At 46.5% G+C, this 23,980-nt stretch overlaps 1 protein-coding gene across 2 annotated transcripts in view; it reads left to right on the top strand.

Moving 5' to 3' along the window:
- The window catches only part of LOC147460565 (uncharacterized), a 78,463-nt gene that overhangs the window by 3,925 nt on the left and 50,558 nt on the right, over positions 1-23,980 (top strand). For both annotated transcript variants that reach the window (XM_086508026.1, XM_086508029.1), the window contains exons 4-6: positions 18,723-19,033; positions 20,154-20,228; positions 20,340-20,411. In XM_086508026.1, the coding sequence (XP_086364152.1) occupies positions 18,723-19,033; positions 20,154-20,228; positions 20,340-20,411 (458 nt within the window). The remainder of the gene's footprint in view (positions 1-18,722; positions 19,034-20,153; positions 20,229-20,339; positions 20,412-23,980) is intronic.

A 23,980-nucleotide genomic window follows, 5' to 3' on the forward strand; every position in this document is an offset into this window, starting at 1 on the left:
AACCTTTCAAAATTTAGATTCATAAACAAATTAACATTACAATGCACACACATGAAGAATGCGAGAGGAGAACAAATGCTCAGAGAGGGCGGGGAGTCGCAGAGAATACGCGCAACATAGGAAGAAAGAGTTGAAGGAGCATACGGGAGAATGGAGCTTACCTTTCTACTCGGGAAAGTCTCAGGTAGAAGCCTCTATGTGACTGTCTGTGAAGGTCTCTGCACAAATCTGCTCTCTAGAAATCGTAATTGGTGCGTTCCAAAGTTTTAAGCCTTGGCGTAAACATTCTATACAGCCTAAACTACACAAAAGGGCTCGCCACAACTGTCCGCCAAAATCCATACGCTCAACGTTAATTTCCCCCAAACTTTTTAAAGCTGGCTGTACAATATCGCACTGTACGGTTGTACATACTGAATGGTTCCGTACGTACATATGGATGCAACCTTGGTACAACCGGATGTAACCTTGGTACAATCATGGAGTGCATCAAGCTGACTGGCTCCATTTTATATCAAATGGGGGTGTAAGATCTGGTACATGGGTGGGTGTGGTGAAAGGGTTGCGCGTATGATCGTGGTTGGGTTAGAGCAAATCTCTGAGCTCCATCGCATGCAGATCCAGGAGATCCAGACGCGCCACCACCAGTAAGCCCAGATGCTCTGAGGTAATAATTGACTCAACCCCACGTCGGAACATAGCAAACACTGTCACTAAAAGCTCCATAGCTAAAGCTGAGAACTCCCCCAAAGATAGGAAGTTGAGAATAAGTACCACTAGAAAGAAATGTGGGACAACCTGGAGAAAAAATGCTTCCTCTGTAACTGAATAACAAAGCCTGAAACTCATTGAACTCGAGACTCAAAGAGAATCACACCATCGGTAAACTCAGACTGCTAAGAATGGGAAGACCTGAAAGTCGTCACCTGAGTATCATGTTTGCCAAAGAAGCCGTCGGGGTCCAACAAGACCTAGCTACTCAATGAAACTTCCTGAGATTAAACCAAATGTCGGCCACCTCTCTGTGTCTGCCAAGATCAACCCTGTAAGTACAATCAAGTACAATATGCCAAATTGCATGCAGACTTGGAAGAGCACATATACTCCTACTATTGTAACTTGTGTCCTTAAAATTTTCATCAAAATTGTCCTTTGTTCTTGTGCTGAAGAGAACATAATGTATCCACAACTGAATTGTGCAATCAATATCCAATACACAACATGACACCAATACTCAAGGAAAGAGTAAAGGAACCAGCTTGGGAAACTGCAACATGCCCACGAAGATCGGAAAGGGATGCCCCAAGGTTGGAGCTCTCCAAAGGGATGTATGGAAGAAGCATCCAAATGTTGCTGACTGCGGGAGTAGGAACTAGATGTCCCCACTAATTGCGGACAATAAGTGCAAACTTGTCATCCGAATGATCTTGACAAATCTGCTGTCGAACATCAAAGCTACTGCCCATAGAAGGTTGCAAACTTGTCCCAAAATTGGTGTTGACAAGCTCACAAGAGATCGTTAAGTGTCCCACAAATGGTAATGAGAAGCTCACAACAGGGCAAAGGAATGACCGGGAAGAAGAGAACATGGAGATAGGAGAAGTCCACACTCCAACAAAACCTCCTCAAACTGTTGTCATTGTTGGCTAAGGGTCTTGCACCACATGCTCCACCTCTAAACCTCATTCAAGGGAGTCGGATGATCAAACAAGAAGTGGTTCTAGCCTGTCAAAACCAACTGCATCTGCATACCGGATGAACAAGAGTCAACTGAAGCCGAAACTGTAGCTTCCATCCTTAGATGGGCAATGAAAATTCAAAGAGCATCCTCTGCTTCAAGAAGCAAAGAGATCTCCCCTTTTTCATCCACGATCCACAATTTGGTACAAAGTACAACTGAATCATCAACCTGCTACCCATCGGATAAGTACCTTTGTTGACAATTCCTAGAAGGACATGCAGTTGCAAAGCCACAACAAATCTGCCAATCCATCTCCTCGAAGTAAACACAGCCATAGAAACCTCCTCGAGAAGTGTTGAAGAAGATCCTATTGCTGTCCAAACACTTCTCTCTAAAGACGAAGCTGGAAATGAATAGTTCCCCCTTTGGATCCAACAACCGCATGCTTGCTCCCCTTGCAGGAAGGCATGGCAACATGACTCCATTTGGGAAAACCAAAGCAATCCAACAGAGTCGTGGACGACGATCCAAGGCCTCCACATACCCAAATCTGCCCCAAACTTGGAGAAAACCAATAAAAAAACAGGAAGCTTCTTCTCTCTCAATCATGTCCAAAACCACACTGAAGCAGCCAAATCCGAGCATCCAAGGTGATCGTATCACCATAGGGCTCTATACCATGTCAAAGGTGGCAACAAAAGATGCAATGAAGACAAGAACTGGCTCGTGATCTGGTGGACACCTCAACTCCGATCTAGAACACCTGCAATGCCACACATGGACAAGGCACACCTGTGGAGAAGAGAGATCACTGAGGTAGAAAGAGACATGACATCTGAGAGAGAGAGAGAGAGAGAGAGAGAGAGAGAGAGAGAGAGAGAGAGAGAGAGAGAGAGAGAGAGAGAGAGAGAGAGAGAGAGAGAGAGAGAGAGAGAGAGAGAGAGAGAGAGAGAGAGAGCATAAGATTGCCACTCCCTTTGGCAATCTCATGCCCTCGGGTGCCCGCACTTTTTGGGAGCCTGCTCTGGGCCTTCATGGACAGAGTTGCAATGTATGCATCTCAGTGGGACCACGTTACTTGGCCTCAGTTCAGCAGCATGGCACCCTTGTCGCTGGCGGAGCAATTTATGTTTCTATCCGGATTCGGGAACTATCATTGGTTTTATGTCAGTCTATGCACCCACTACTCCTCGGGAGAGGGCTACATTTTGGTCCTCTTTGGCTGCTGTTCTACCTGCTGTAGACTCGACTCTTGGGTTGTTGGAGGTGACTTCAACAACGTTGAGAGCGACTCTGATTGGCGAGCCATCACACCTCCGGTTCTATCATCCATCTCTCCCGATGAGCAGCCAACTTGGTATCGATTTCTTCTAGCTATTCAAGGTGTTGACGCCTGGCACATACCCTCTTTTGGTCACCACCCTGCTACACTTCATTACTCTTGGGGGTTTCAGAGACAACAGGGGAGATTATTAGAGCGACTTGATCGTTTTTACATTGGCCCTTGGGCAGCTGCTCTAGGCGGATTCACTACTATATGGAGAGGGACCAGCCTCTCAGATCATTTACCCATCTCATTGTTTATCTCCTTCACTAGATCCTCTGCACAGAGACGAGGCTGCCGCATCCCTGACAGTGTTCTCACCACCCCAGTATTGCAGCAGCAGATTCGTCACTTATGGTCCACGGATGCTTCTTATTGTGGACCCCCTGGAGAGTTTCTTGCTCATTGCATTACTCAGTCTAGTATTTACTGCCGTGATCAGACCGCAATTATTCATCGTCAGTTGAGAGTACGGGAGTCTGATCTTCACATCCCTCTTGGTTCCACTCAGCGCTTGCTTGAGGAGTGGCCTCAGGATGCATACCTCGCTGCTAGACAGACAGAGCTCACAGAGGAGATTTGTCGCGTACAGGATGCTAGGTCTGAGTTCACTCATCATGCTTCAGTATCTTATTGGATAGCTAAAGCTGATCGAATGAATAAAGACTTCGTCGTTGCGGATAAAGAGCGCCCTCCTGGCACCACCCTTAGGACTTTGTGCGATGCTCAGGGGACACTACATATGCATCCTGATGTTATACTTGATATGTCTGCAGATTATTTTGAGACATTGTTCACTGCTGATGTATACACTACTGAGGTTTTACTTGCCCATGAGCAGATCTGGCATCACACGCGACACCGTTGTACAGACACTATGGAAGAGATCTTGTTGGCACCCTTCACACTTGCAGAGCTCCATGCTGCTATAGAGAGTCTTGATCCATCCTCCTGTCCAGGAGAGGATGGCCTCACTAGAGCTTTCTTTTTGACATATTGGGATGTATTGCATATACCACTGCTTCGCGGCTGTCAGGACATCTTTGCATCAGGATATATGCATCCGGATCTTTGTTCAGGTCTCATATCTCTTATTCCGAAGGGGGGTGACACCACTCAACTCCGACAGTGGAGACCTATTACCCTACTCCCTTCGTTCTATAAGATATTAACGTTAATGATCAGCCATCGCTTGCGGCCGTTCTTACCAGATATTATTCATACTTCTCAGACAGGCTTTGTCATGGATCGATGCATCCTGGATAATATCTTCACTTTTTATGAGGTAGTAGAGTGGGCCAGATCATCTTCTGAGCCTCTCGCTTTTTTCATCCTTGACTTCGAGAAAGCATACGATCGTGTTGAGTGGGACTTTCTTGAAGGAACTTTAGCCAGGATGGGTTTCCCTTCGAGATGGATCTCAGGCATTTCTGCTCTCTTCAGGACTGCCAGCAGTGCTATTACTATTGGTGGCCGTGTCAGTCGCAGTTTTGAGCTTTCTCGATCTGTCCGTCAGGGATGTCCTCTAGTAGCATATCTGTATCTGTTTGTAGGAGAGACTATGTCTGACTTTCTTTGTGCTCAGAGTCATGCATTTTGTGGCTTGACCATGCCAGTACCTACAACTCCAGACCTTATCGATCAGGAGTTTACTGATGACACTATGCTCATGTTACGCTATTTGCTAGCTGCTCTTGATGCCATGCGGGAGGCCCTAGAGGTTTTTTGTAGTGCCAATGGCGCACGCATTAACTGGTATAAATCCTATGGGTCACTGGTTGGCAGTGATGACATACCTACTTGGGGGGTAGCTGATGGTTTCACATGGCTTCGACCGGGTCAGACATATAGATATCTGGGCTTCCAGGTTGGATTCGATGTTACCTCACAACAACAGTTTGCACCCGTACTACAGTCTATTCGCAGGAAGCTATGCCATTGGTCTTCACGTCATCTGTCGTTGGCTGGCCGTGCATTGGTCGCCAACCAGGTCATTTTGGCTTCAGTATGGTATACGGCTTCTTGTTGGATGTTACATTCTGGTGTGATAGCTCCGCTCCGCCGCTTAGTGCGGAACTTTTTATGGAGTGGCACAGATGGGACTATTGATATCCGTGCTCGAGTTCCCTGGTCCACGATTATTCGTCCTAGGTCAGAGGGAGGTTGGCATTATTGATCCAGAGTTACAGAGCTGCGCCCTTCTTACCAAACTTATTGTTCGGGGTCTTTTTCCCGGACAAGAACCTTGGAAGATGCTTCTTCAGGCCGCTCTTTGCGCAGTGACTCCACGACTCGGCACTAGAGATGGTCATACTTGGCAGACAGGGTATCGTTTTCTCTTTACTGATGCCCCCTTGTCCACCGCCTCCCTCTCACCCTTCATCCGATCGCTCCTTCAGATTTGGGTTTCCATGCGACGGGCTATCATACGCTCACCTCCCTCATGTCGTGAGGAGATTGAGCGCCAGCCTCTCATTTGGAATGCTGCAGTTCTTGATTCTTCGGTTGATCCACCCGTCAGCTTGGAGAGAGGACTCACATTGATTGGGCTGCCTGGGACACTGGCCTTGCTGCCTCTATGCGGTTGTTTCATGAGACACGTATGCTGGATGCTGATTTTGTGGCAGAACATTATGACATTGGTCGCGGGGTGACAGACAGACTGCTTGAGATTGATTCCGCCGTTCCTTCACAGTGGGATGCAGTCATGAGAGGCACGGTTCAGATGCCCCCCCATTGTGGCTAGGAAGGCCTCTTTGCTCAGAGCACTCTCTTATTAGCTCGTTTAGACACCATGCTATTCTCAGTTGAGACTGACCAGTCTCAGGGGATTCATGCTAGATTGACATATGATGCCACCTCTCCGCACCTTGCCCTTCCCGGAGCTCGATGGGAGGCCATTAGGGTAGTTGGCTCCCGCGGGAAGCGTCGTTGTGTTGACCCCCGTTTCGCTTCCGCTGATGCTGCACTTTGGAGGCTTTGGGTGTGGGAGGGTCGTGCCCTATCGCAGCTTTATTGGGACCCAGACGAGTGGCATTGGCCTCACTCTGACCCCACGGGCGCACCTGTATCCTTCTTTGAGTACACTGTCAAGATTGGACGGTTAGCATTGATGAGACAGCAGCCAGAGCAGCCCACTCGTATGCGTTTCTGGTTACATTCAGGCCTCTCCCATGCCTGTCTGCAGCAGTTTTGGTCCGCCATCTGGGATTTACATGCAGCTCATTGTATTTCTTTTTTCATGTGGATGATTGCACATGCGGGACTTCCAGTCGGGACTTGGCTAGCTACTATGGGTCATGATCTGTTATGTACTCGCTGTCCTTTGCGACTACTTGAGTCACCTGCACACTGTCTTTGGTCATGCTCAGCTTCCCATGTAGTGTGGCTTGCAGTTTGCTTTCTACTTAGCAGAGCAGGTGTTCAGCATGGATTTCTTACTTGGGGATCTGTCTCATGGTGATGCCGATGCCCGGCCCCAATCTTTTCTACGAGGGCTTAGACACAGATCCAGCCTTTATGCTCACCTCGGCTGGCTATCGGCGAGGGACTTTGGCTATGCTACCACAGATTGCTTGGCAGGGGGATTCTCAGACACGTGATGAAGTTTTTTCAATCATCACTAGTATTACACTATGGAATGTTTGGAGAGCTTGTTGTCTCCACGTTCTAAGTGCGGCTCCACAGCTCCTTCAGGATACCCTCACTGCCATTTGGTCGGACATCATTCACACCCTGATTTGGCAGTGGGATTCTTCCTCAGGTACATCTCAAGCAGCCGAGGCTCGCCGATTTGCCTTCCTTCGGCGTTGGGCACGATCCCCACTCTTCTTCACACTTACAGGTGGCCAGATTACGTGGCATTATGCCCCTCCTTGGTGGTTTCTCCTCCACTCGTCACACCGACCACCATGAGATTGTTCTAGTCGAGTTGTCACTATAGTGGCTCTCCTCCTTACATTCAGCTTGTACACCCCACGTGATAGGTTATTTTGGCATCCGCTGGGGATTATATTGTACTCAGTAATATACAGCCCTGACTTTTTCCCAAAAAAGAGAGAGAGAGAGAGAGAGAGAGAGAGAGAGAGGGAGAGAGGGAGGTATGGGAATGTCACGTGACACATCCCAACCCTATGTGTCCGTGGACAAGCTACACCACAATAGAGTTCCATCAGTCAAGTCAGTTTAGATTAGCAGTGATCTGGCACTTTTGTGAGTCTATTCGTAGACCGTGCATGCCCAGTCACTTAGCATATCCTCCGGTTGCACACTGCATGATCATCAGAATTCCCATCAGAATCCATTAGTATCAGTTAGGGGAATTTTCCAGTGCATTTAGCGTATTTTCCTATTTATTGGTATTTTCACTTATTATTTTTAAGTGACTTTCCAACAAAAGCAGGTAGGGCAATTTTGCTAAGTTAAATATATAAGCAAACCAAAGTTCACACTTTCTGGTAGAAGAGGCAGCAGGAGCTTCCCGCTCAACAGGCAACTTCTCAGCAATACCCCCCCCATGACCCCCTAGCGCCATACTTCCCCATCCCTTGGCGTTTCCAAGCATCAGCATCGCCATCGACACAAACCTCCCTTGGCGTTTCTCCCCCACAGCAGACCATCGCTGAGAACCTCTTTCTTGGCGGTTTCCTCACAACAAAACAGCCCAGCATTAGCGTTTTACTAACGCTATACCACCAACATACCTCAGCGTTTTTGGGACAGATTCGCAGCAAGACCTTCAGCTTCTCCAGCGTTTTCAGCCCCATCTACTAACGCTAGGGAATCTGCAGTTCAGCCATTGGAAAACGCAGGTTTTCAGCAGTAAAACAGTAGCCGATCAACCCCCATTCAGTTGCGGAGTACCCCCAAGTTTAGCCAAGAAAACGCAGCCAAAACAGTCATTTTCAGCCACCGAAACAGTCCTCAAATTCAGCGATTAGAAGCCTACAGATTTCAGCCATCAAGTCGTCGTCGTCATCGGTATAGTCCCATTGCATCAGTCCATTGCATACGTATTGTTCACCTTTGTGCAATCAAAGAATAGACCACTCTCGCTGACGAGAGTGGGGCCTTCGGAGGAGGGTTTTACAACCTCTCGGTGTCTATTCTCTCTCCTTCTCTCAGTCTCATTCACTTGCACGCACAATATCCACTCACTTTGTTCGTGACCACAGCACTCTACAAGACGAAAAGCTCTCTCTTTCCCTAGGAACTAAAAGGAACCTTGAGCAATAAAGATCACTAATCGTGAGAAAATACAACATTCATTCCGCTGCACCCCTCCTTTTCAAAGTGAGGTACTGGTACCGAACTGTATGGCGTCGAGGGAGATCGCCAACAGCATCCGGAATCCTGGAAGGGACTCTTCGCCGGCCCACTCTGATGTGTGGGTCGTGCGGTACTTGAACTTCATAAAGGTATGCAACGCTTGCTTCTTTGGGCCGCGTTGAAAGCGACACAATCTTTTGTGGCTCCTTCCTTGCTTCAACTTCGTCTAGAGTCCTGCTTCTTTCGTCTTCAAGAATCTCCATGGCTGAAAATTCCTGAAACCATCTCCAACACAAAAACATGAACATACCCATTCCATGTAAAGTGAAGGAAAAAAATCTTGTCTTCTCCAAAGACTGTGTATGCAATGTAGATGAACATAGAGACAGAGTGACAACCCGTTCATCAAACACATGCAGACAATGAGGTCGAATCTTTTCTATTTGATCGAAATCAATCAACTGTGGCAAATCACAATGGAAATGCCCATACTTGGTGCTCATACTTTCACGTGCTCTTTCGGAAACTGTGTCATGCCAAAACAGAGACATGGAATGCGACTTCCTTACATACAAACTTTTTAGCTTTTCACGAAAAATCCGCATACATTCGTGCTCATCCATGATAGAAACGTGCTCAACATACAATATGTCATGCCTAGTGAAAGGGATCACATAACGATGCTAACTAAAATACAGGAAACCTTCACGAATGAAACACTCGAACAATGCGTGCGTATCAATCATGTGAACACATAATACTTCCTGTGATGGTTCCTTGGACCAAGGCTCGAGAGCCAAGATCGGTTCGTCCTGAATGATCGAATCGTCCTGTGGGGGTTCTTTGGACCTCGACTCGAAAGCCAAGATCGGATCTTCGTGATTGATCGAATCTACAACGAGGTTAGCTTCGCTAGGAAAAGCATCCACTAACACATCATCCTTGTGAACAATCACATCATCTTCATGCAATTCATCATGTTTGTCTTTTTCATCCAAATCATCATATCAATCATTATCATTCAAATCATCATGCTTATCATTGTGCTTCAAATCATCATGCAAGTCATTGTCAATCAAATCATCATCATGCTTCACACAATCATGCAAATCCTGTGTGTCATGCAGTGGAGAAGAAGAGACTGAGAGAGTCTCCGTCTCCTCAATCTCTTGCATTTGCGTCGGCACGGGATACAAGAGTCGCAAGAACTCTTGCATGTGTCGATCGCGCCGTTCTTGGCTTGCCTTTCCTTCGGCTTCTCTTTCTACTTTTTCTTCTGCGTGTCTGCGTTTCATTTCTGCCATTCTTTCCTTAAACATCTGCTGTAACTCCTCCATAGGAGTTAGTGCAATCTTTGTGGTAGATGGGGAAGGGTCGGAAAAACCTCCTGGTGGGGAAAATTCTTCTTCGCCTCTCTCATGCTCATCACCTCCAAGCGAAGTATCTATTCCGCTTCGAGTGATGATCATTCTGAAGTTGTGGGTTCTTGGGGTCTTGGGTTCTTAAGTCCACGAGGAACTTGGGTTCTTGCGGGTCTTGGGTTCTTAAGTTCACGAGGAACTTGGGTTCTTGAGGTTTTCTTTCGCTTGCAAATCGTGTTGGAGAAAGATCTTCTCTTCACCCGAGTTCTACCCTTTTCTGCGGGCGTACCCCTTGGCGGCCTTGCGCTCACACCAAGGTTGCTTTTTCCCACCTCACGTCGATTGGCTGGCCGCTAAGTGCACGGTCCGCTCTCAATGAGTGAAAAGAGACACAAGGGGAGGCTGGACAAGCCCTTCTTTCTTGGGATTCCTGTCACTCTTCAACAAAACACGATTAGGAATCGCCACGCCCAAGTAAACTTGGGTTCGTGCGATCGCAACAAGCAAAAAAAATTCTTGTGGTTCTTGTGGTTCTTTCCTTGAGTAATGCAGAACACTTCCAAAGCTCTGATACCAATGTTAGGTGCAGCGGAAGGAATGTTGTATTTTCTCACGATTAGTGATCTTTATTGCTCAAGGTTCCTTTTAGTTCCTAGGGAAAGAGAGAGCTTTTCGTCTTGTAGAGTGCTGTGGTCACGAACAAAGTGAGTGGATATTGTGCGTGCAAGTGAATGAGACTGAGAGAAGGAGAGAGAAGAGATACGACACCGAGAGGTTGTAAAACCCTCCTCCGAAGGCCCCACTCCCGTCGGCGAGAGTGGTCTATTCTTTGATTGCACAAAGGTGAACAATACGTATGCAATGGACTGATGCAATGGGACTATGCCGATGACGACGACGACTTGATGGCTGAAATCTGTAGGCTTCTAATCGCTGAATTCGAGGACTGTTTCGGTGGCCGAAAATGACTGTTTTGGCTGCGTTTTCTTGGCTAAACTTGGGGGTACTTCTACAACTGAATGGGGGTTGATCGGCTACTATTCTACTGCTGAAAACCTGCGTTTTCCAATGGCTGAACTGCAGATTCCCTAGCGTTAGTAGATGGGGCTGAAAACGCTGGAGAAGCTGAAGGTCTTGCTGCGAATCTGTCCCAAAAACGCTGAGGTATGCTGGTGGTATAGCGTTAGTAAAACGCTAATGCTGGGCTGTTTTGTTGTGAGGAAACCGCTAGGAAAGAGGAAAGAGGTTCTCGGCGATGGTCTGTTGTGGGGGAGAAATGCCAAGGGAGGTTTGTGTCGATGGCGATGCTGATGCTTGGAAACGCCAAGGGATGGGGAAGTATGGCGCTAGGGGGTCATGGGGGGGGTATTGCTGAGAAGTTGCCTGTTGAGCGGGAAGCTCCTGCTGCCTCTTCTGCCAGAAAGTGTGAACTTTGGTTTGCTTATATATTAACTTAGCAAAATTACCCTACCTACTTTTGTTGGAAAGTCACTTAAAAATAATAAGTGAAAATACCAATAAATAGAAAAATACGCTAAATGCACTGGAAAATTCCCCTAACTGATGCCAATGGATTCTGATGGGAATTCTGATGATCATGCTGTGTGCAACCGGAGGATATGCATCTATGCTAAGTGACTGGGCATGCACGGTCTACGAATAGACTCACAAAAGTGCCAGATCACTGCTAATCTAAACTGACTTGATTGACTGAACGTTGCTATGGTGTAGCTTGTCCACGGACACATAGGGTTGGGATGTGTCACGTGACAGGGAAAGGCTTTCTATGCTGATAACAATCTGCCTACTCATACAAGTGACCAAGGGTGTGGTTTGACATAGAACTGGGATGCCAACTGGATAGACCCGAGGTACACACAATTGCGACTGCTATTGACACTGCCAATTGCTCTTGCACACGAGACCACTGAAAGGGCCTCAACATGGGCTGGAAACCCCAACACAGATCCACCTCCTGGCATCAAGGATGAACTGGAGAGAGAAATGAAATGAAATGTTATATTAACGTCTTCAAAAAGGCCAGAATGACCTATGAGACCAAACTGATACAAAAGTGGTGAATCTGTTACAAAGTTTGGGTACCTTAGTACTAAAGTACTAAGTGTGAAAAGTGTGAAAATAAATGTGAAAAACTAAATACAAAGTATTTAATAAACTTCTTAGGAGCATTCTGGGTGTCTGATTGAGAGAGAGAGAGAGAGAGAGAGAGAGAGAGAGAGAGAGAGAGAGAGAGAGAGAGAGAGAGAGAGACAAAATGAAATGAAATGTTATATTAACGTCTTCAAAAGGCCAGAGTGACTTATGAGACCAAAAAGTTACAATGTGGTGGATCTGATACGAAGTCAGAGTAACAAGATGACAAAATGACAAAATAAAATAAAATACTATGGAATCCTAAACTGCTAGGTGTGAACTAAGCAGCTAAACAGCTAGCTGGGATAGCTAGATCACAGGAGATCCAGCATCGGTCATCGGCGGATCTCATTAATCTCCTCCATGGTCAGTAGTCTCACAGGGCGTCGTGCATGTCGAGCCAAAGTGATCCGAATCCTCTGATGCAGCCTCCGTCGATGCTGTGTAGTCCTCCGCAGTCGTGGGCGTCTGGATCTCCCTAGCTCAGTCGCTCGGTCGATCAGTGTGCCTCTGGTGTGAGGCAACGAGCTCTGCTGTGGTAGTAACTCCTCCGGGTGTCCAGTGGTAGCTCTAAAGAAGTCTGTGATCTGTCTCTGAGACTGGCTAGCCCTCCTCTCATCAGGCTCTCGCTGTGTCTGCGCAGCTCGAGCAAAAACAAACCCAGGCATCTCCGATCCTCGTACCGCATGACTCTAGAGAACGGTCCAAAGCCCTCTCTGAACAAGAAATGGAAGCGGCCTCGTATCTCATAGTAGACGGGGCAGTGGCATGTGTAGTGCAACTCTGTCTCAGGTTCGATGTCACACAGGAGGCATGTCCTGGCCTTTGCTAGTACTCTGCTGTATCTCCCAGTCTCGATCCGCAGCTGGTGTGAGGATGTGCGTATCTGGCCAATAGCACATCGTATCCCATGAGACAAGTGGGTGTCCCTGTATCTGGGCCTCGTCACAAAACCATCCTCCGTAAGCTGGAGGAGATGCTCTCTATAGAAAGCCATCTTCGTGCCCAGCTTCTGCGCTGGCTGTATCCATGTCCTCTTGGTGTCTAGTTGAGTCAAGTCCTGGCGAATGAGCTTGGTGATATCTTGGACTGTGTAAGAGTCAGAGAGGGCGCATCCAGTGAGTACTGGAGGGGAGGCAATCTGTCTATGCTGAACCCATGTGCCTGAATCCATGATGTCATCTCCCCATACTAGCATGCTGTATCTCTCTGCATGGCTAACTGTCGAGAGGACTCAAGTGCAAGGCGTGCATATCTGTCTCTAGGAAGTTCCCACATGCGGTGTATGAAGGAGACAGATTTGGTGAGCGCCTCAACCACTAGTGGGGGGGGCAGCTAGCTCTGCTCGTAACATAGCACGTGGTACTGAAGCCTTGGCTCTAATGAGCCTCGAGATCATAGAGACCAGAGACTTCTCCATGTCCCCCCATCCATCACTACGGTCTGTCCTCCCGTGATGATCTAGTGAAGGTCCCCAAATCTCAACTCCATAAAGCAATGCAGAAGCCACCAAAGTGTCAAAGAGCCAGAGCTTCGTCCGAGGCTCCTGAAACTAAACCTGTGAACACATCCTTTCCAATCTACCTAATGCTGCATGGGCTCTGGTCAATCTAGTCTCTGCTGCCGTCCTCAATGAAAATGCTGGCCCACTAAATACCACTCCTGTAAGCATCTGTATACTCCACCTTCTGCTGGCTGTATGTGAATGCTGGCGCTGACCTCCTGATCCACTGTGGGGTGGTATTAAATACCATGACCTTGGTTTTACCAAGGTTGACGGACAAAACACTTTCCTGGGCAAACCTATGCAAAGCATCCAAGTGACGTTGCATCCCCTCCGGAGAGTCGGAGATCAACACAATATCATCAGCATATAACAATAGTGGAATCCATGTCCCTGCCATCTGTGCACCTCTATCACCGTCTCTCTCAATATAATCAGAAACCTCATCCACATACATACCAAATAGAGTAGGAGAGAGCGGGCAGCCCTGCTTCACCCCAATAGTGGAGTAAACCGGTGTGGATAGACCCTCTGGGGTGCGTACATGCCCTACTACTGACCTGTATAATGCCATGACCCCCCAAATGAGCTCTGTGGGTATTCCCATCTGCTGTAATCTGGGCATCAATCTAGCTCTAGGCACTGTGTCAAATGCTTTGCGGAAATCCACAAAGCTACAATAGATCCTTCTCCCACGCGATTTGCCCTCCTCAATGATGGCTCTGAGTGTCAAGATATGGTCAAGAGTAGAAAAACCCCTCATGAAACCTACCTGCCCGGTTGCGCGCACCCCCTCCTTCTCTGCCCATCTACTCAGTTGCTGCTCAAGAATAGATTCGTACAACCGTGCCAATGTGTGTCCAATCATGATAGCGCGATGATTCCCAGGCTCCATAGGGTCTCCCGCCTTGAAGATAGGTACAATAGTAGACAGGCTCCAAGTATCAGGCAAGCCCTCACACATGGCACGGTTCAACATAACTGCTAGAAGCTCTGCTAGTAAATCTCTGGCATGCGTGAAATGCTTAGCCACTAAGCCATCATGATCATATGCTGTCCCAGTCCCCATCCTGTCAATGGCCTTCCTCACCATCGCAGCGATGAAAAAAGCACATGTGTGTGGGCATGGATCGGGGGGGTCGGGAAGGGGGGCTGCTCAGGAACAATGTACAGAGATGATGCATACTGGCCCAGGTCTCTGTAGAAGTGATGGCAGGGGGGGGGGGGGGGGGGGGGGAGTGCTCATGAAAGAGCCGCCATGCCTCACGTGAGTCCTGACTCAAGAATAGCTGGTATAGATCCTGTTCCAGGCGAGCCAAAAATGCCCTCTTCTTCCGCCGCACCAGGCGTCGGAAGTCAATCTGTGACTGTCTGTGAGTGATGTCCCCCAAAAGCACCTCCCTCTGAAGTCTAGCTCTAGTGTCCCGACATTCCTCATCATACCAGCTGTTTTGGGGCATGCTCCCCGAACGGCGTCTGCTCAGGTTGGGTGTGTGGGTATGCCTCTGCTACTGCCTCATGTAGTGTCTGTGTCAGTATAGTAGTAAGCTCCTCTAGAGGTCGTCTTGGCTCCTCTGTGCACAAGCGTATGTAGATCCCATCTATGTATACAGAGTCCGTTTCCCGCGTGAAGGTGTAGCGAGTAGGGGCTGCTGCCCGTAGCTTGTGTGCTACACTAAACTGAAAAGAGATGGTCGACGACACAAGAGCATGGTCCACTGCCACACCAACAGGTCTGGGGCCAACCGTGAGATCCTGGATACTGGAGATGAGGCTCGGTTGTGCCATGACATAATCCACTGTGCTGGCTCTATGTCTGTGTGGAAAGCATGTAAAACCCCCCGCAGCGGGAAATCTATGTAGTCCATTCAAGATGGCCAATCCATGTGCAGTCCCCATGTCTATCAAGTGTCGTCCATACTCAGTGTGTTCTCCATCCTGTGATAGTCTGGATAGGCCCGTCTTTGCAACATCCAACTCTCTCAGCATCTCCTCTGAAGTATCATAAAAAACTGTCTGATGATGGGCAGTCCTAGCATTGAAATCCCCTAGAATGATGATGTCACCATCTCTAGAGAACTCCCATATGTCATCATCCAAAATAGAGAAAGGGGACTGCCCTCTGGGTGTTGCATAAACTGACGTACTCGGGGAAAGTAGCAAATAGCAATGTAAAGATATCTGCCCGTCTCTGCTCTCAATCTCACCCACATGTACCTAGCTTGCTCATCCTTGCGGGCTATATGTATCAATGGCTGCAACTCCTCCTTGAATAACACTGCCACTCCTCCTGAGCCCCGCCCTCTGTGCTCTGATCGTGTCTCCTGTCACAGGTTGTCTCCCATCTATATCCACTAATGTGAGGCATAGATTGCCCTGGGGCCTGATGTGTCTCAGAGTAGAAGACGATGTCTCTTCCCGTAAAACTATCCTCAAAAGCACCCACATCAAGGCGCATAGATCCATTACAATTCCAGGTGGCAACTTTGAGTGTGGTCCCATAGGTCTCGCACCGTCATGTGGAGCGCCGCTCTACAATCACCACCCGGCCATCTCTGTAGAAGGCTATCTTTCCCTTCTCCCTTGCTGCTTGAATCTCTGGCATTACCTCCCTCATATGTGTAAGCTGTGTGAGAGTGAGGTCATCTCCAAGGAATATGCCCGTTTTCTTTAGTGTAGGGCGCTTCTTCAAGAAATCCTTCTTTGCCTCATGGATGGGGAACGGATGATTAAAGCTCTCCCTTTTGAAGTCTCCCCATTGCCTTGTGTCTTCTTCCCTACCCTCCATGCCTTTGTATGAGTAGCCTCACTACCCATCATGCGGAGAAGTTCTTTGACTTCCCCTTCCACATCATCTCGGTCTTTTAGACCGGTTACTCTTATATGCAAGGCTCTAGTTTTCCTTCGCTGCTCTTCTTCTAGAGTCATGTTCTAGAGAGAGAGAGAGAGAGAGAGAGAGAGAGAGAGAGAGAGAGACGCCTCAAGGCTACCGGTATGGCTGCCCTCTAGTGACGGTGGAAATCTGTTAGGTGCAGCGGAATGAATGTTTGCGCTTTGCTCAAGATGAGTGCTCCAAACTGTGCTCAAGGTTCCTTTTGTTCTTATGGAAGGTAGAGCCTTTCGTTCTTAATGAGAGAATGCTATGATCACAACAAAGTGAATGGACACTGTGCGTGCGAGTGTATGAGACTGAGAGAGAGAGAGAGAAGAGAGATACGACACCAGAGACGTTGTAAAACCCTCCTCCGAAGGCCCCACTCGCCGGTGCGGTCTACTTATTGATTGCACAAAGTGGTACAATGCCGATGCGATGGACTGATGCAACCTGGGACACTGTGCGTGCGAGTGTATGAGACTGAGAGAGAGAGAGAGAGAAGAGAGATACGACACCAGAGACGTTGTAAAACCCTCCTCCGAAGGCCCCACTCGCCGGTGCGGTCTACTTATTGATTGCACAAAGTGGTACAATGCCGATGCAATGGACTGATGCAACCTGGGACTATGCCGACGACGACGACGACGACGACGACTTTAGGGCTGAAATTTGTGATCTTCTATCTGCTGAATTTCTGCTAATCTTTGGGCTGTTTCGGGTGGCTGAAAATGACTGTTTTGGCTGCGTTTTCGAGGCTGAAAATTGGGGTTCTTCTGCATCCAACCAGGGCCGAATCTGTTGTCATGTTGAGTGCTGAAAAACGCTGAACATCTGCGGCAATTATGGCTGAAAACCAAAACGCTGGGGGCTGATGGTAGCGTTAGTAAAAACGCTAGCAAGCTGGGATCATGGCGATGATGGGGAGGCTGAAAACGCTTGGGAATCTGGTACTGCTGAAGGTATGCAAAAACGCTATGCAATCTGCTGATGATGGCGATGATGCAAACTGGAAAACACTGGGTATCTGTGGCGAGGATGGAGACCCAAAAACGCCAAGGGTGCTGATGGGGGTTCCTGTTGAGAAGTTTCCTGTTGAGCAGGAAGCTCTTGCTGCTCTTCTACCAGAAAGTGCTAACTTGGGTTTGCTTATATATTAACTTAGCAAAATTGCCCTACGTACTTTGTTGGGAAGTCACTTAAAAATAATAAGTGAAAAATACCAAAAATAGGGAAAATAAGCTAAATGCACTAGAAAATTCCCCTAACTGATTCTAATGGATTCTGATGGGAATACTGATGATCATGCTGTGTGCAACGAGAGGATATGAATCTACACTAAGTGACTGGGCATGCACGGTCTACGAATAGACTCACAAAAGTGCCAGATCACTTCTAATCTAGACTTGACTGGACTGGTTTTTTCAGTCGTATAGCGGACATGCAGACTTCACATTGTGAAGTTTTCGTCCGAGTTACGACCAATTGATATTGTGCTAAATATTTCTATCTTTTGTGGTGCGTATACCCTATCAACTACCTCATTTTGTGCTAATTTTTTCGATTTAATGCTTCTTTTAGTGCTATGCTTCATTATGGCTGAGTCTGCCCTTGATCTCCGGAGTCATGACAGAAACTCAGTACGTTGAACTTTGTGTTGATGTATGCTCATGTGTGTGTGCGTGTGGCGTGTTTGGGAGCATATGTTAGTACCTAGTTCTACACCCACTATTGGGCACTGACGACATTAGTGGGGATGTCGTGGTATTTAGTCAATACTATGCATGATGGAGCTGATGGTTATATTGTCTTGTGGGTGACTACCATGGGTCTATACCTTGCACTTTCCTCTAAGGGTGAATTTGGGCTTATCCTGGATTCATCTAGGTATATCTTTTCTCAGTGCACGTCATATTTGCTCCTCTCGTTGTGTCCGTTGCTCTGGGATTTCTGCATTACTAGAGGTTTTCTCCGTCGCATAGCAGCTTGTATGTGGCTCTGTTTCCCCTCTCTGGTCTTCCACAAAAGGTTTTGGGCTTTACAGCGATTTGCAATCTTCTTTTATGTTGTGGCAGCAACGTAACGGCTACAAGATCCCCTTTCAATTTTTCAAGCTTTCCCTTAGGCAATCTTTACGTTTTGCTTGGGAAGTTGGTGATATCACCTCGGAGATGCATCGGCTTTCCTATGAATGCTTTTAGTCCTCTTTCACAGATGAACACTTCTGTGTTCGTGCTTTTGTATACGATCCTTTCTGTGGGTTTTCCTTGCCTGGAGGTTGTAGGTGGGTGTGCACTGCCACTGTGTGATGTATGTATTTGCTGCTTGTACATCCGTGAAATGATGATGGTTGTGTGTGTGTGTGTGTGTGTGTGTGTGTTGCTATGGGAATTGGGGGCGGGCAGTTGGTGTGCCATGGGGAGGGGGGATTTTTTAGGAACGTCTTCTGGTTGCTGAAATGGCCTATGAGACCAAACTTTTGAACACCATTTGAACTTTGAATTCTCTCCTTGGACTGTTACGGATGGCTAAATGTTCTCTCAATGTTATGTGTACAGGTGTGCTTCAATCTGCAAGTCCAGGTTCGCAACCCCGACCTCTTGGCATACCAGTGGGAAGCGTATCCCAAGCCATGGGCACCAACTTGCCACCTCGACCAGTCCCTCAAGGTGGACAAACTATGGTACGGACTCTTAGGGCAGCACCTGGACAAGAGGGTTCACTTCCTGTGCAGCCAGCACCTGCACAGCCTCCACAGCAGAAGTCAAAAGCCCCGGCATTAGAAATGGATTTAGTAAATCAGCTACCTGCAGACGACCAATTGACTCTTCAAACCAAACATCAGGAAGCAGTGGACGCTGAGAAAAAGGTTTGTAATTGGAGAAGTTTAGAGTTTAAAACGATTTTTTATTCTTACATAGTCTCTTCTGAAGAATGGTTGGCTCTTTTTTTCTACTCCGTTAGCCTGCAAATTTATGTAGGCAATCCATGGCCTGGTCTGAGCCCAAGATGTCCTAGCAAATGTGGCTGAAATGACTAAAATAAATATCTCTAGCTTGAAAATAGCGGTTGGACGTGTTAACCCACGGGGACCCACAGAGCTTAATCTTTGCTTATGAACCATTCCTGATAATGGATTTCTGCTTGCAAGTTGCTCCTACTGGAATGTTTCTGGATTATATATTGTTTGTTCCTCACTGACTATACACTGTAGTGAGTGCCTTCTTTGGCAAAATAGTGACTGATAGAAACACAGAAATATGGAAGGCCTGTTAGATAGCAATGCTCCACTGGTTAGAACTCTCCCAGCTAGACAGCTTTTGGTCTCAACAAAAGATATTAGTGAGAAGGATTCAGAAGCTTAGAAATTGAGTGTTCCTTGAGGGGAGTGCAAGTTTGTGTATAGGAGATGGAGATACTTGGAGGTTGATGGATATTTCGAGGGTTAAGAGGAACATAGGATTCATGATGCATACAAACTGATGGTGATGTAAAAGCTCTGTATTTCTTATGGCATTTATGCTTCTGACCTAAACATGGGCATGCATAAGAAGTGCATAAGCTCATGAATTAGTCAAGGTCAATTCGGAGATCAATACAAGTTTCTGCAATTAGAAATACATATACAGTTCTCTTGTTCTCATCTCAAGTACTATCTAGGTAGGGGTTGCTCCTACTCATGACATGTAAGAATGTCCAGTATTTTGCTGTGGGAAGAGCAAGTGTAATCTGTTCTGCTTGTTTAATTGGTGTATCTTTTTTTCAAGACTCAAAAATCAGAAGCTTTGCTCAGGTTTTCCAAATTTTCACTAGAGATGACAACGAAATCTTACATAGACTGTTTAAGATATGCTGTTGCTTGTTGCAAAAGTGTGATAGAGATATGTTGCCAATGATTACAACTTTTGGCAAGAAACTTGCAACTTTCTTACAAATTGGAGCGATTCAGCTTAAAAATAGGCAAAAAGTGTACATGATGTTCTTGTCAGGTTATTGAACTGGAGAGGCAGATTTTGGATTCAAAAGAGAGGATGGATTTCTACCGTTTGAAGATGCAAGAAATTGTATGTTTTCTTGCTTCACACTGAATGTTGAATGTGTTTTCCTTCTGTACAAAACTGCTCATGAATGCTTTGTGCTTAATGGCTTGTTCTTTGCTGTCTCTTACACTCTAGGTGCTCTTCAAGACGAGGTGTGACAACCGCCTTGCAGAAATCACTGAGAGAATAGGATCTGATAAACGTGAGGTTGGGGACCTAATACTTCATTTCTATACTACTTGAATTCTTTCCCCCCCACAAGGTCTACTGTAGCTGGTCATGCACTGATAATGGGTTCAAAGAGTTTAACTATAGTTTTAAGAGTGTCATTCAAGCATGCACCTTACTAGCTTCACAAATGAATTTTTAAAGTTATCATCTCAAGTGAATTAATGTGATCTTATCTATTTATTTTGTCATTTTTAGGTATTTTACACTTATTTGATATGATGAATGGTGTTAGGCATCTTAGTTGAGGGGTATATAAGAAACCTCATCCTTCATTGTAATAATCATGTAAGGTGCAGCGGAATGAATGTTGTATTTTCTCAAGATTAGTGATCTTTATTTGCTCAAGGTTCCTTTTAGTTCTTAGGGAAGGAGAGAGCCTTCCGTCTGGTAGAGTGCTGTGATCATGAACAAAGTGAGTGGATGTTGTGCGTGCAAGTGAATGAGACTGAGAGAAGGAGAGAGAAGAGATACGACACCGAGAGGTTGTAAAACCCTCCTCTGAAGGCCCCACTCTCGTCGGCGAGAGTGGTCTACTTTAATTGCACAAAGTGTACAATGCGTATGCAATGGACTGATGCAATGGGACTGTGCCGATGACGACGACGGCGACTTAGGCTGAATTCTGTGATCTTCTTGGTGGCTGGAAAATGATTGTTTCTCGCTGGCTTTATGGCTGAAATTGACTGTCCTTGTCGGGGCTGAGATGATGATGAAAAACGCTGGTCTTCCTGCTCTTTATGCTGCATTTTTGGAGAGCGACTCTTGGCTGAAAATCGCTGTGGCAGCAGATGACTTCTTGCTGAAAATGGCAGCTTTCCAAGCGTTAGTAAATCCTTACCCTGCAGTGGTAACTCTGCTTCAATTTGCTGATGAAATCGCTGAACTTGCTGAGGTCTTCCTGGCGTTAGTAATGGCTGAAAAACGCTGAAGTGGTCAGGACAAAAACGCTAGCTTTCAAACTTTGGTGGCGATGTCTGCATGGGAGGGAAAACGCTAGGGCATGCCAGAAGAGGGGGCGATCCCAAGATGATGATGATGTGGGGGAATGGGCCTCACCAAGTTGCTTGGAGAGGGTCTTGCTGAGAGAGGGAGGGAACACCTGTTGCTTGGTAGCCTGCTGTGCTCCTTGGCTCATCTGCTAATTTGTGTTAACTTGGGTTTGCTTATATATTAACTTACCCAATTTGCCCTACTGAGTACCCAACAAAAGTCACTTAATAAATAAGTGAAAAATGTTAAATATAGGGAAAAATAAGCTAAAGTCACTTGAAAAATCCCCAAACTGTCTTTGATGGAATCTGATGGAAATGCTTATGCTTATGCAACCAGAGGATATGCATCTACTCTAAGTGACTGGGCATGCACGGTCTACGAATAGACTCACAAAAGTGCCAGATCACTTCTAATCTAACTTGATTGGACTTGACGGAAACCCTGTTATGGTGTAGCTTGTCCACGGACACATAGGGTTGGGATGTGTCACGTGACATCCCCTCCTTTTTAAAGTGAGGTACTGGTACCGAGCTGCATGGCTTGCTTGTAGTCTGCCAAAAACTCTGGATAATCCTTGAAGAACTCTTCGTCTACGCACACCGCTTCATGGGTTCCTCGATCTTTGAATTTCAAAAAATACTGTCGTACTTGTTTCTTCGAACAATGGCAAAACTGATGCAACAAGACTTGCTCCAGCTCTATGACTTCAGCTTCATCGATGATCTCCGGTTCTTCTTCCGTCGAAACGTCCTTTGGAGGTGTTCCTTGAAACACTTTCAACCAAGAAACATGGAAAACGTTGTGCATTGACCATGAGTTAGCCAACTTCAATTTTATTGAAACTTCTTTAATCTTTTTGATGACTGGAAATGGACCATACATACGAAAAGATAACTTAGGACATTTCTTTCTAACTTGCTTAAGATGCTGTTTCATGATTCGTAGATACACCCAATCTCCTTCATTGGTCGAGACCTCTTGACGATGCTTGTTAGCCTGTCGAGAATAAGATTCCTGAGCCTTGCTTAGCCGAAGCTTCACACTCTCAGAAATCGCATCCAATGACTGACTTTCAGCATTGGCATCAGGCATTTGATTGACCGATCGAGTCAACAGTGACTGGAATCGGCGGCCAAAAGCTGCCTCATATGGAGTTCGACCAATAGCAGAAGAGAAGGAATCATTGAGAATAGCCTGAACCAATGGGAGATGGAGCTTCCATTGAGACTGCTGATCATGAACATAAGATTTTAATACATCAAAAGCCAACTGATTATAAATTTCCGTTTGACCATCTGACTGTGGATGAAAAGCGGATAAAAAATTCAATTTTATGCCAAAATTTTGAAAAAGTGCACGCCAAAAGTTGGCGATAACTTAACATCCCTATCTGAAACAATGGACTTTGGCAAACCACAGAGGGGGTACCAATGCTTTATGAACAATCGTGCAACATCTTGTGCAGTAACTGTGGCCTTACAAGGAATCAACATGCAAAATTTGCTGAAACGATCAACAATCGTTAAACATTGAGTGTTCCTTGAATGCTGACTTGGTGGTAAGTTAGTCACAAAATCCATAGAGATATCTTGAAAAGGTCCCTCGGGAATAGGGAGCGAAAGCAAGAGGCCTTGCTGCTTACCCCCAGGAGCTTTTACTTTTTGACATATAGTGCAATGTATGACATAACTAAACACATCTTTATGCATTTTAGGCCAATAGAAAAATCGTTCAATCTTTTCCAATGTGGTGTTCATACCCCTGTGCCCACCCGTGAGAGAATCATGTGCATCATGCAATATGGCTGGCCTGAGAGAGGGCAACACATGTAGACGTTGACGAAAAAATAACAATCCATTACGAATGAGATAGTTGCTGGGCCCTTGGGAAGCAAGAGCCTGCAACCAATACTTACCAAACTCCGAATCTGCATAGTGATTCTTCATGCTGTCAAAAGACTCACCCTGTATAGAAAATGTGGTTCTTGACTCAAGAGCCAAAATCTGTCCTTTGCGACTCAACGCATCTGCAACAAGGTTAGCTTTTCCAGGCACATACTCAATCAAACCGCCAAATTGCTCAAAAAATTGTGACCACCGCGCTTGGCGATTGCTCCAATGTGCACTAGGCATAGACTGTAGCCACTTGAGGGCTTGATGATCTGTGTGCACTGTGAACTCTCTACCATACAAAAAATGCTTCCAATGCTTAAGAGAGTGAATGATAGACAAAAGTTCTTTATCATAAACTGAATAATTCTTTTCCGCACTATTGAGCTTCCGGCTAAGGAAAGCTACTGGGCGACCATGCTGCTGGAGCACAGTGCCTATGGCGACATTGCTCGCATTCGTCCATAGTACATACCTCAAAGGGATCATCCCAAGAGGCAAGGATAAGACACGGTGCTTCCGTCACCGCAACCTTGAGAGCTGCGAAAGCCTCAATGGCTGCCTCGGACAAGTCTACGCGCTGACGGTGAGTCTTGACCCCTTTCAAAACGTCAGTCATAGGTGCAGCAATGAGTGCAAAATTCTCTATGTGCGAACTATATG

The sequence above is a fragment of the Adiantum capillus-veneris genome, chromosome 3, assembly GCF_014529385.1.
Source record: "Adiantum capillus-veneris isolate H3 chromosome 3, ASM1452938v2, whole genome shotgun sequence".
Classification (NCBI taxonomy): Eukaryota; Viridiplantae; Streptophyta; class Polypodiopsida; order Polypodiales; family Pteridaceae; genus Adiantum; species Adiantum capillus-veneris.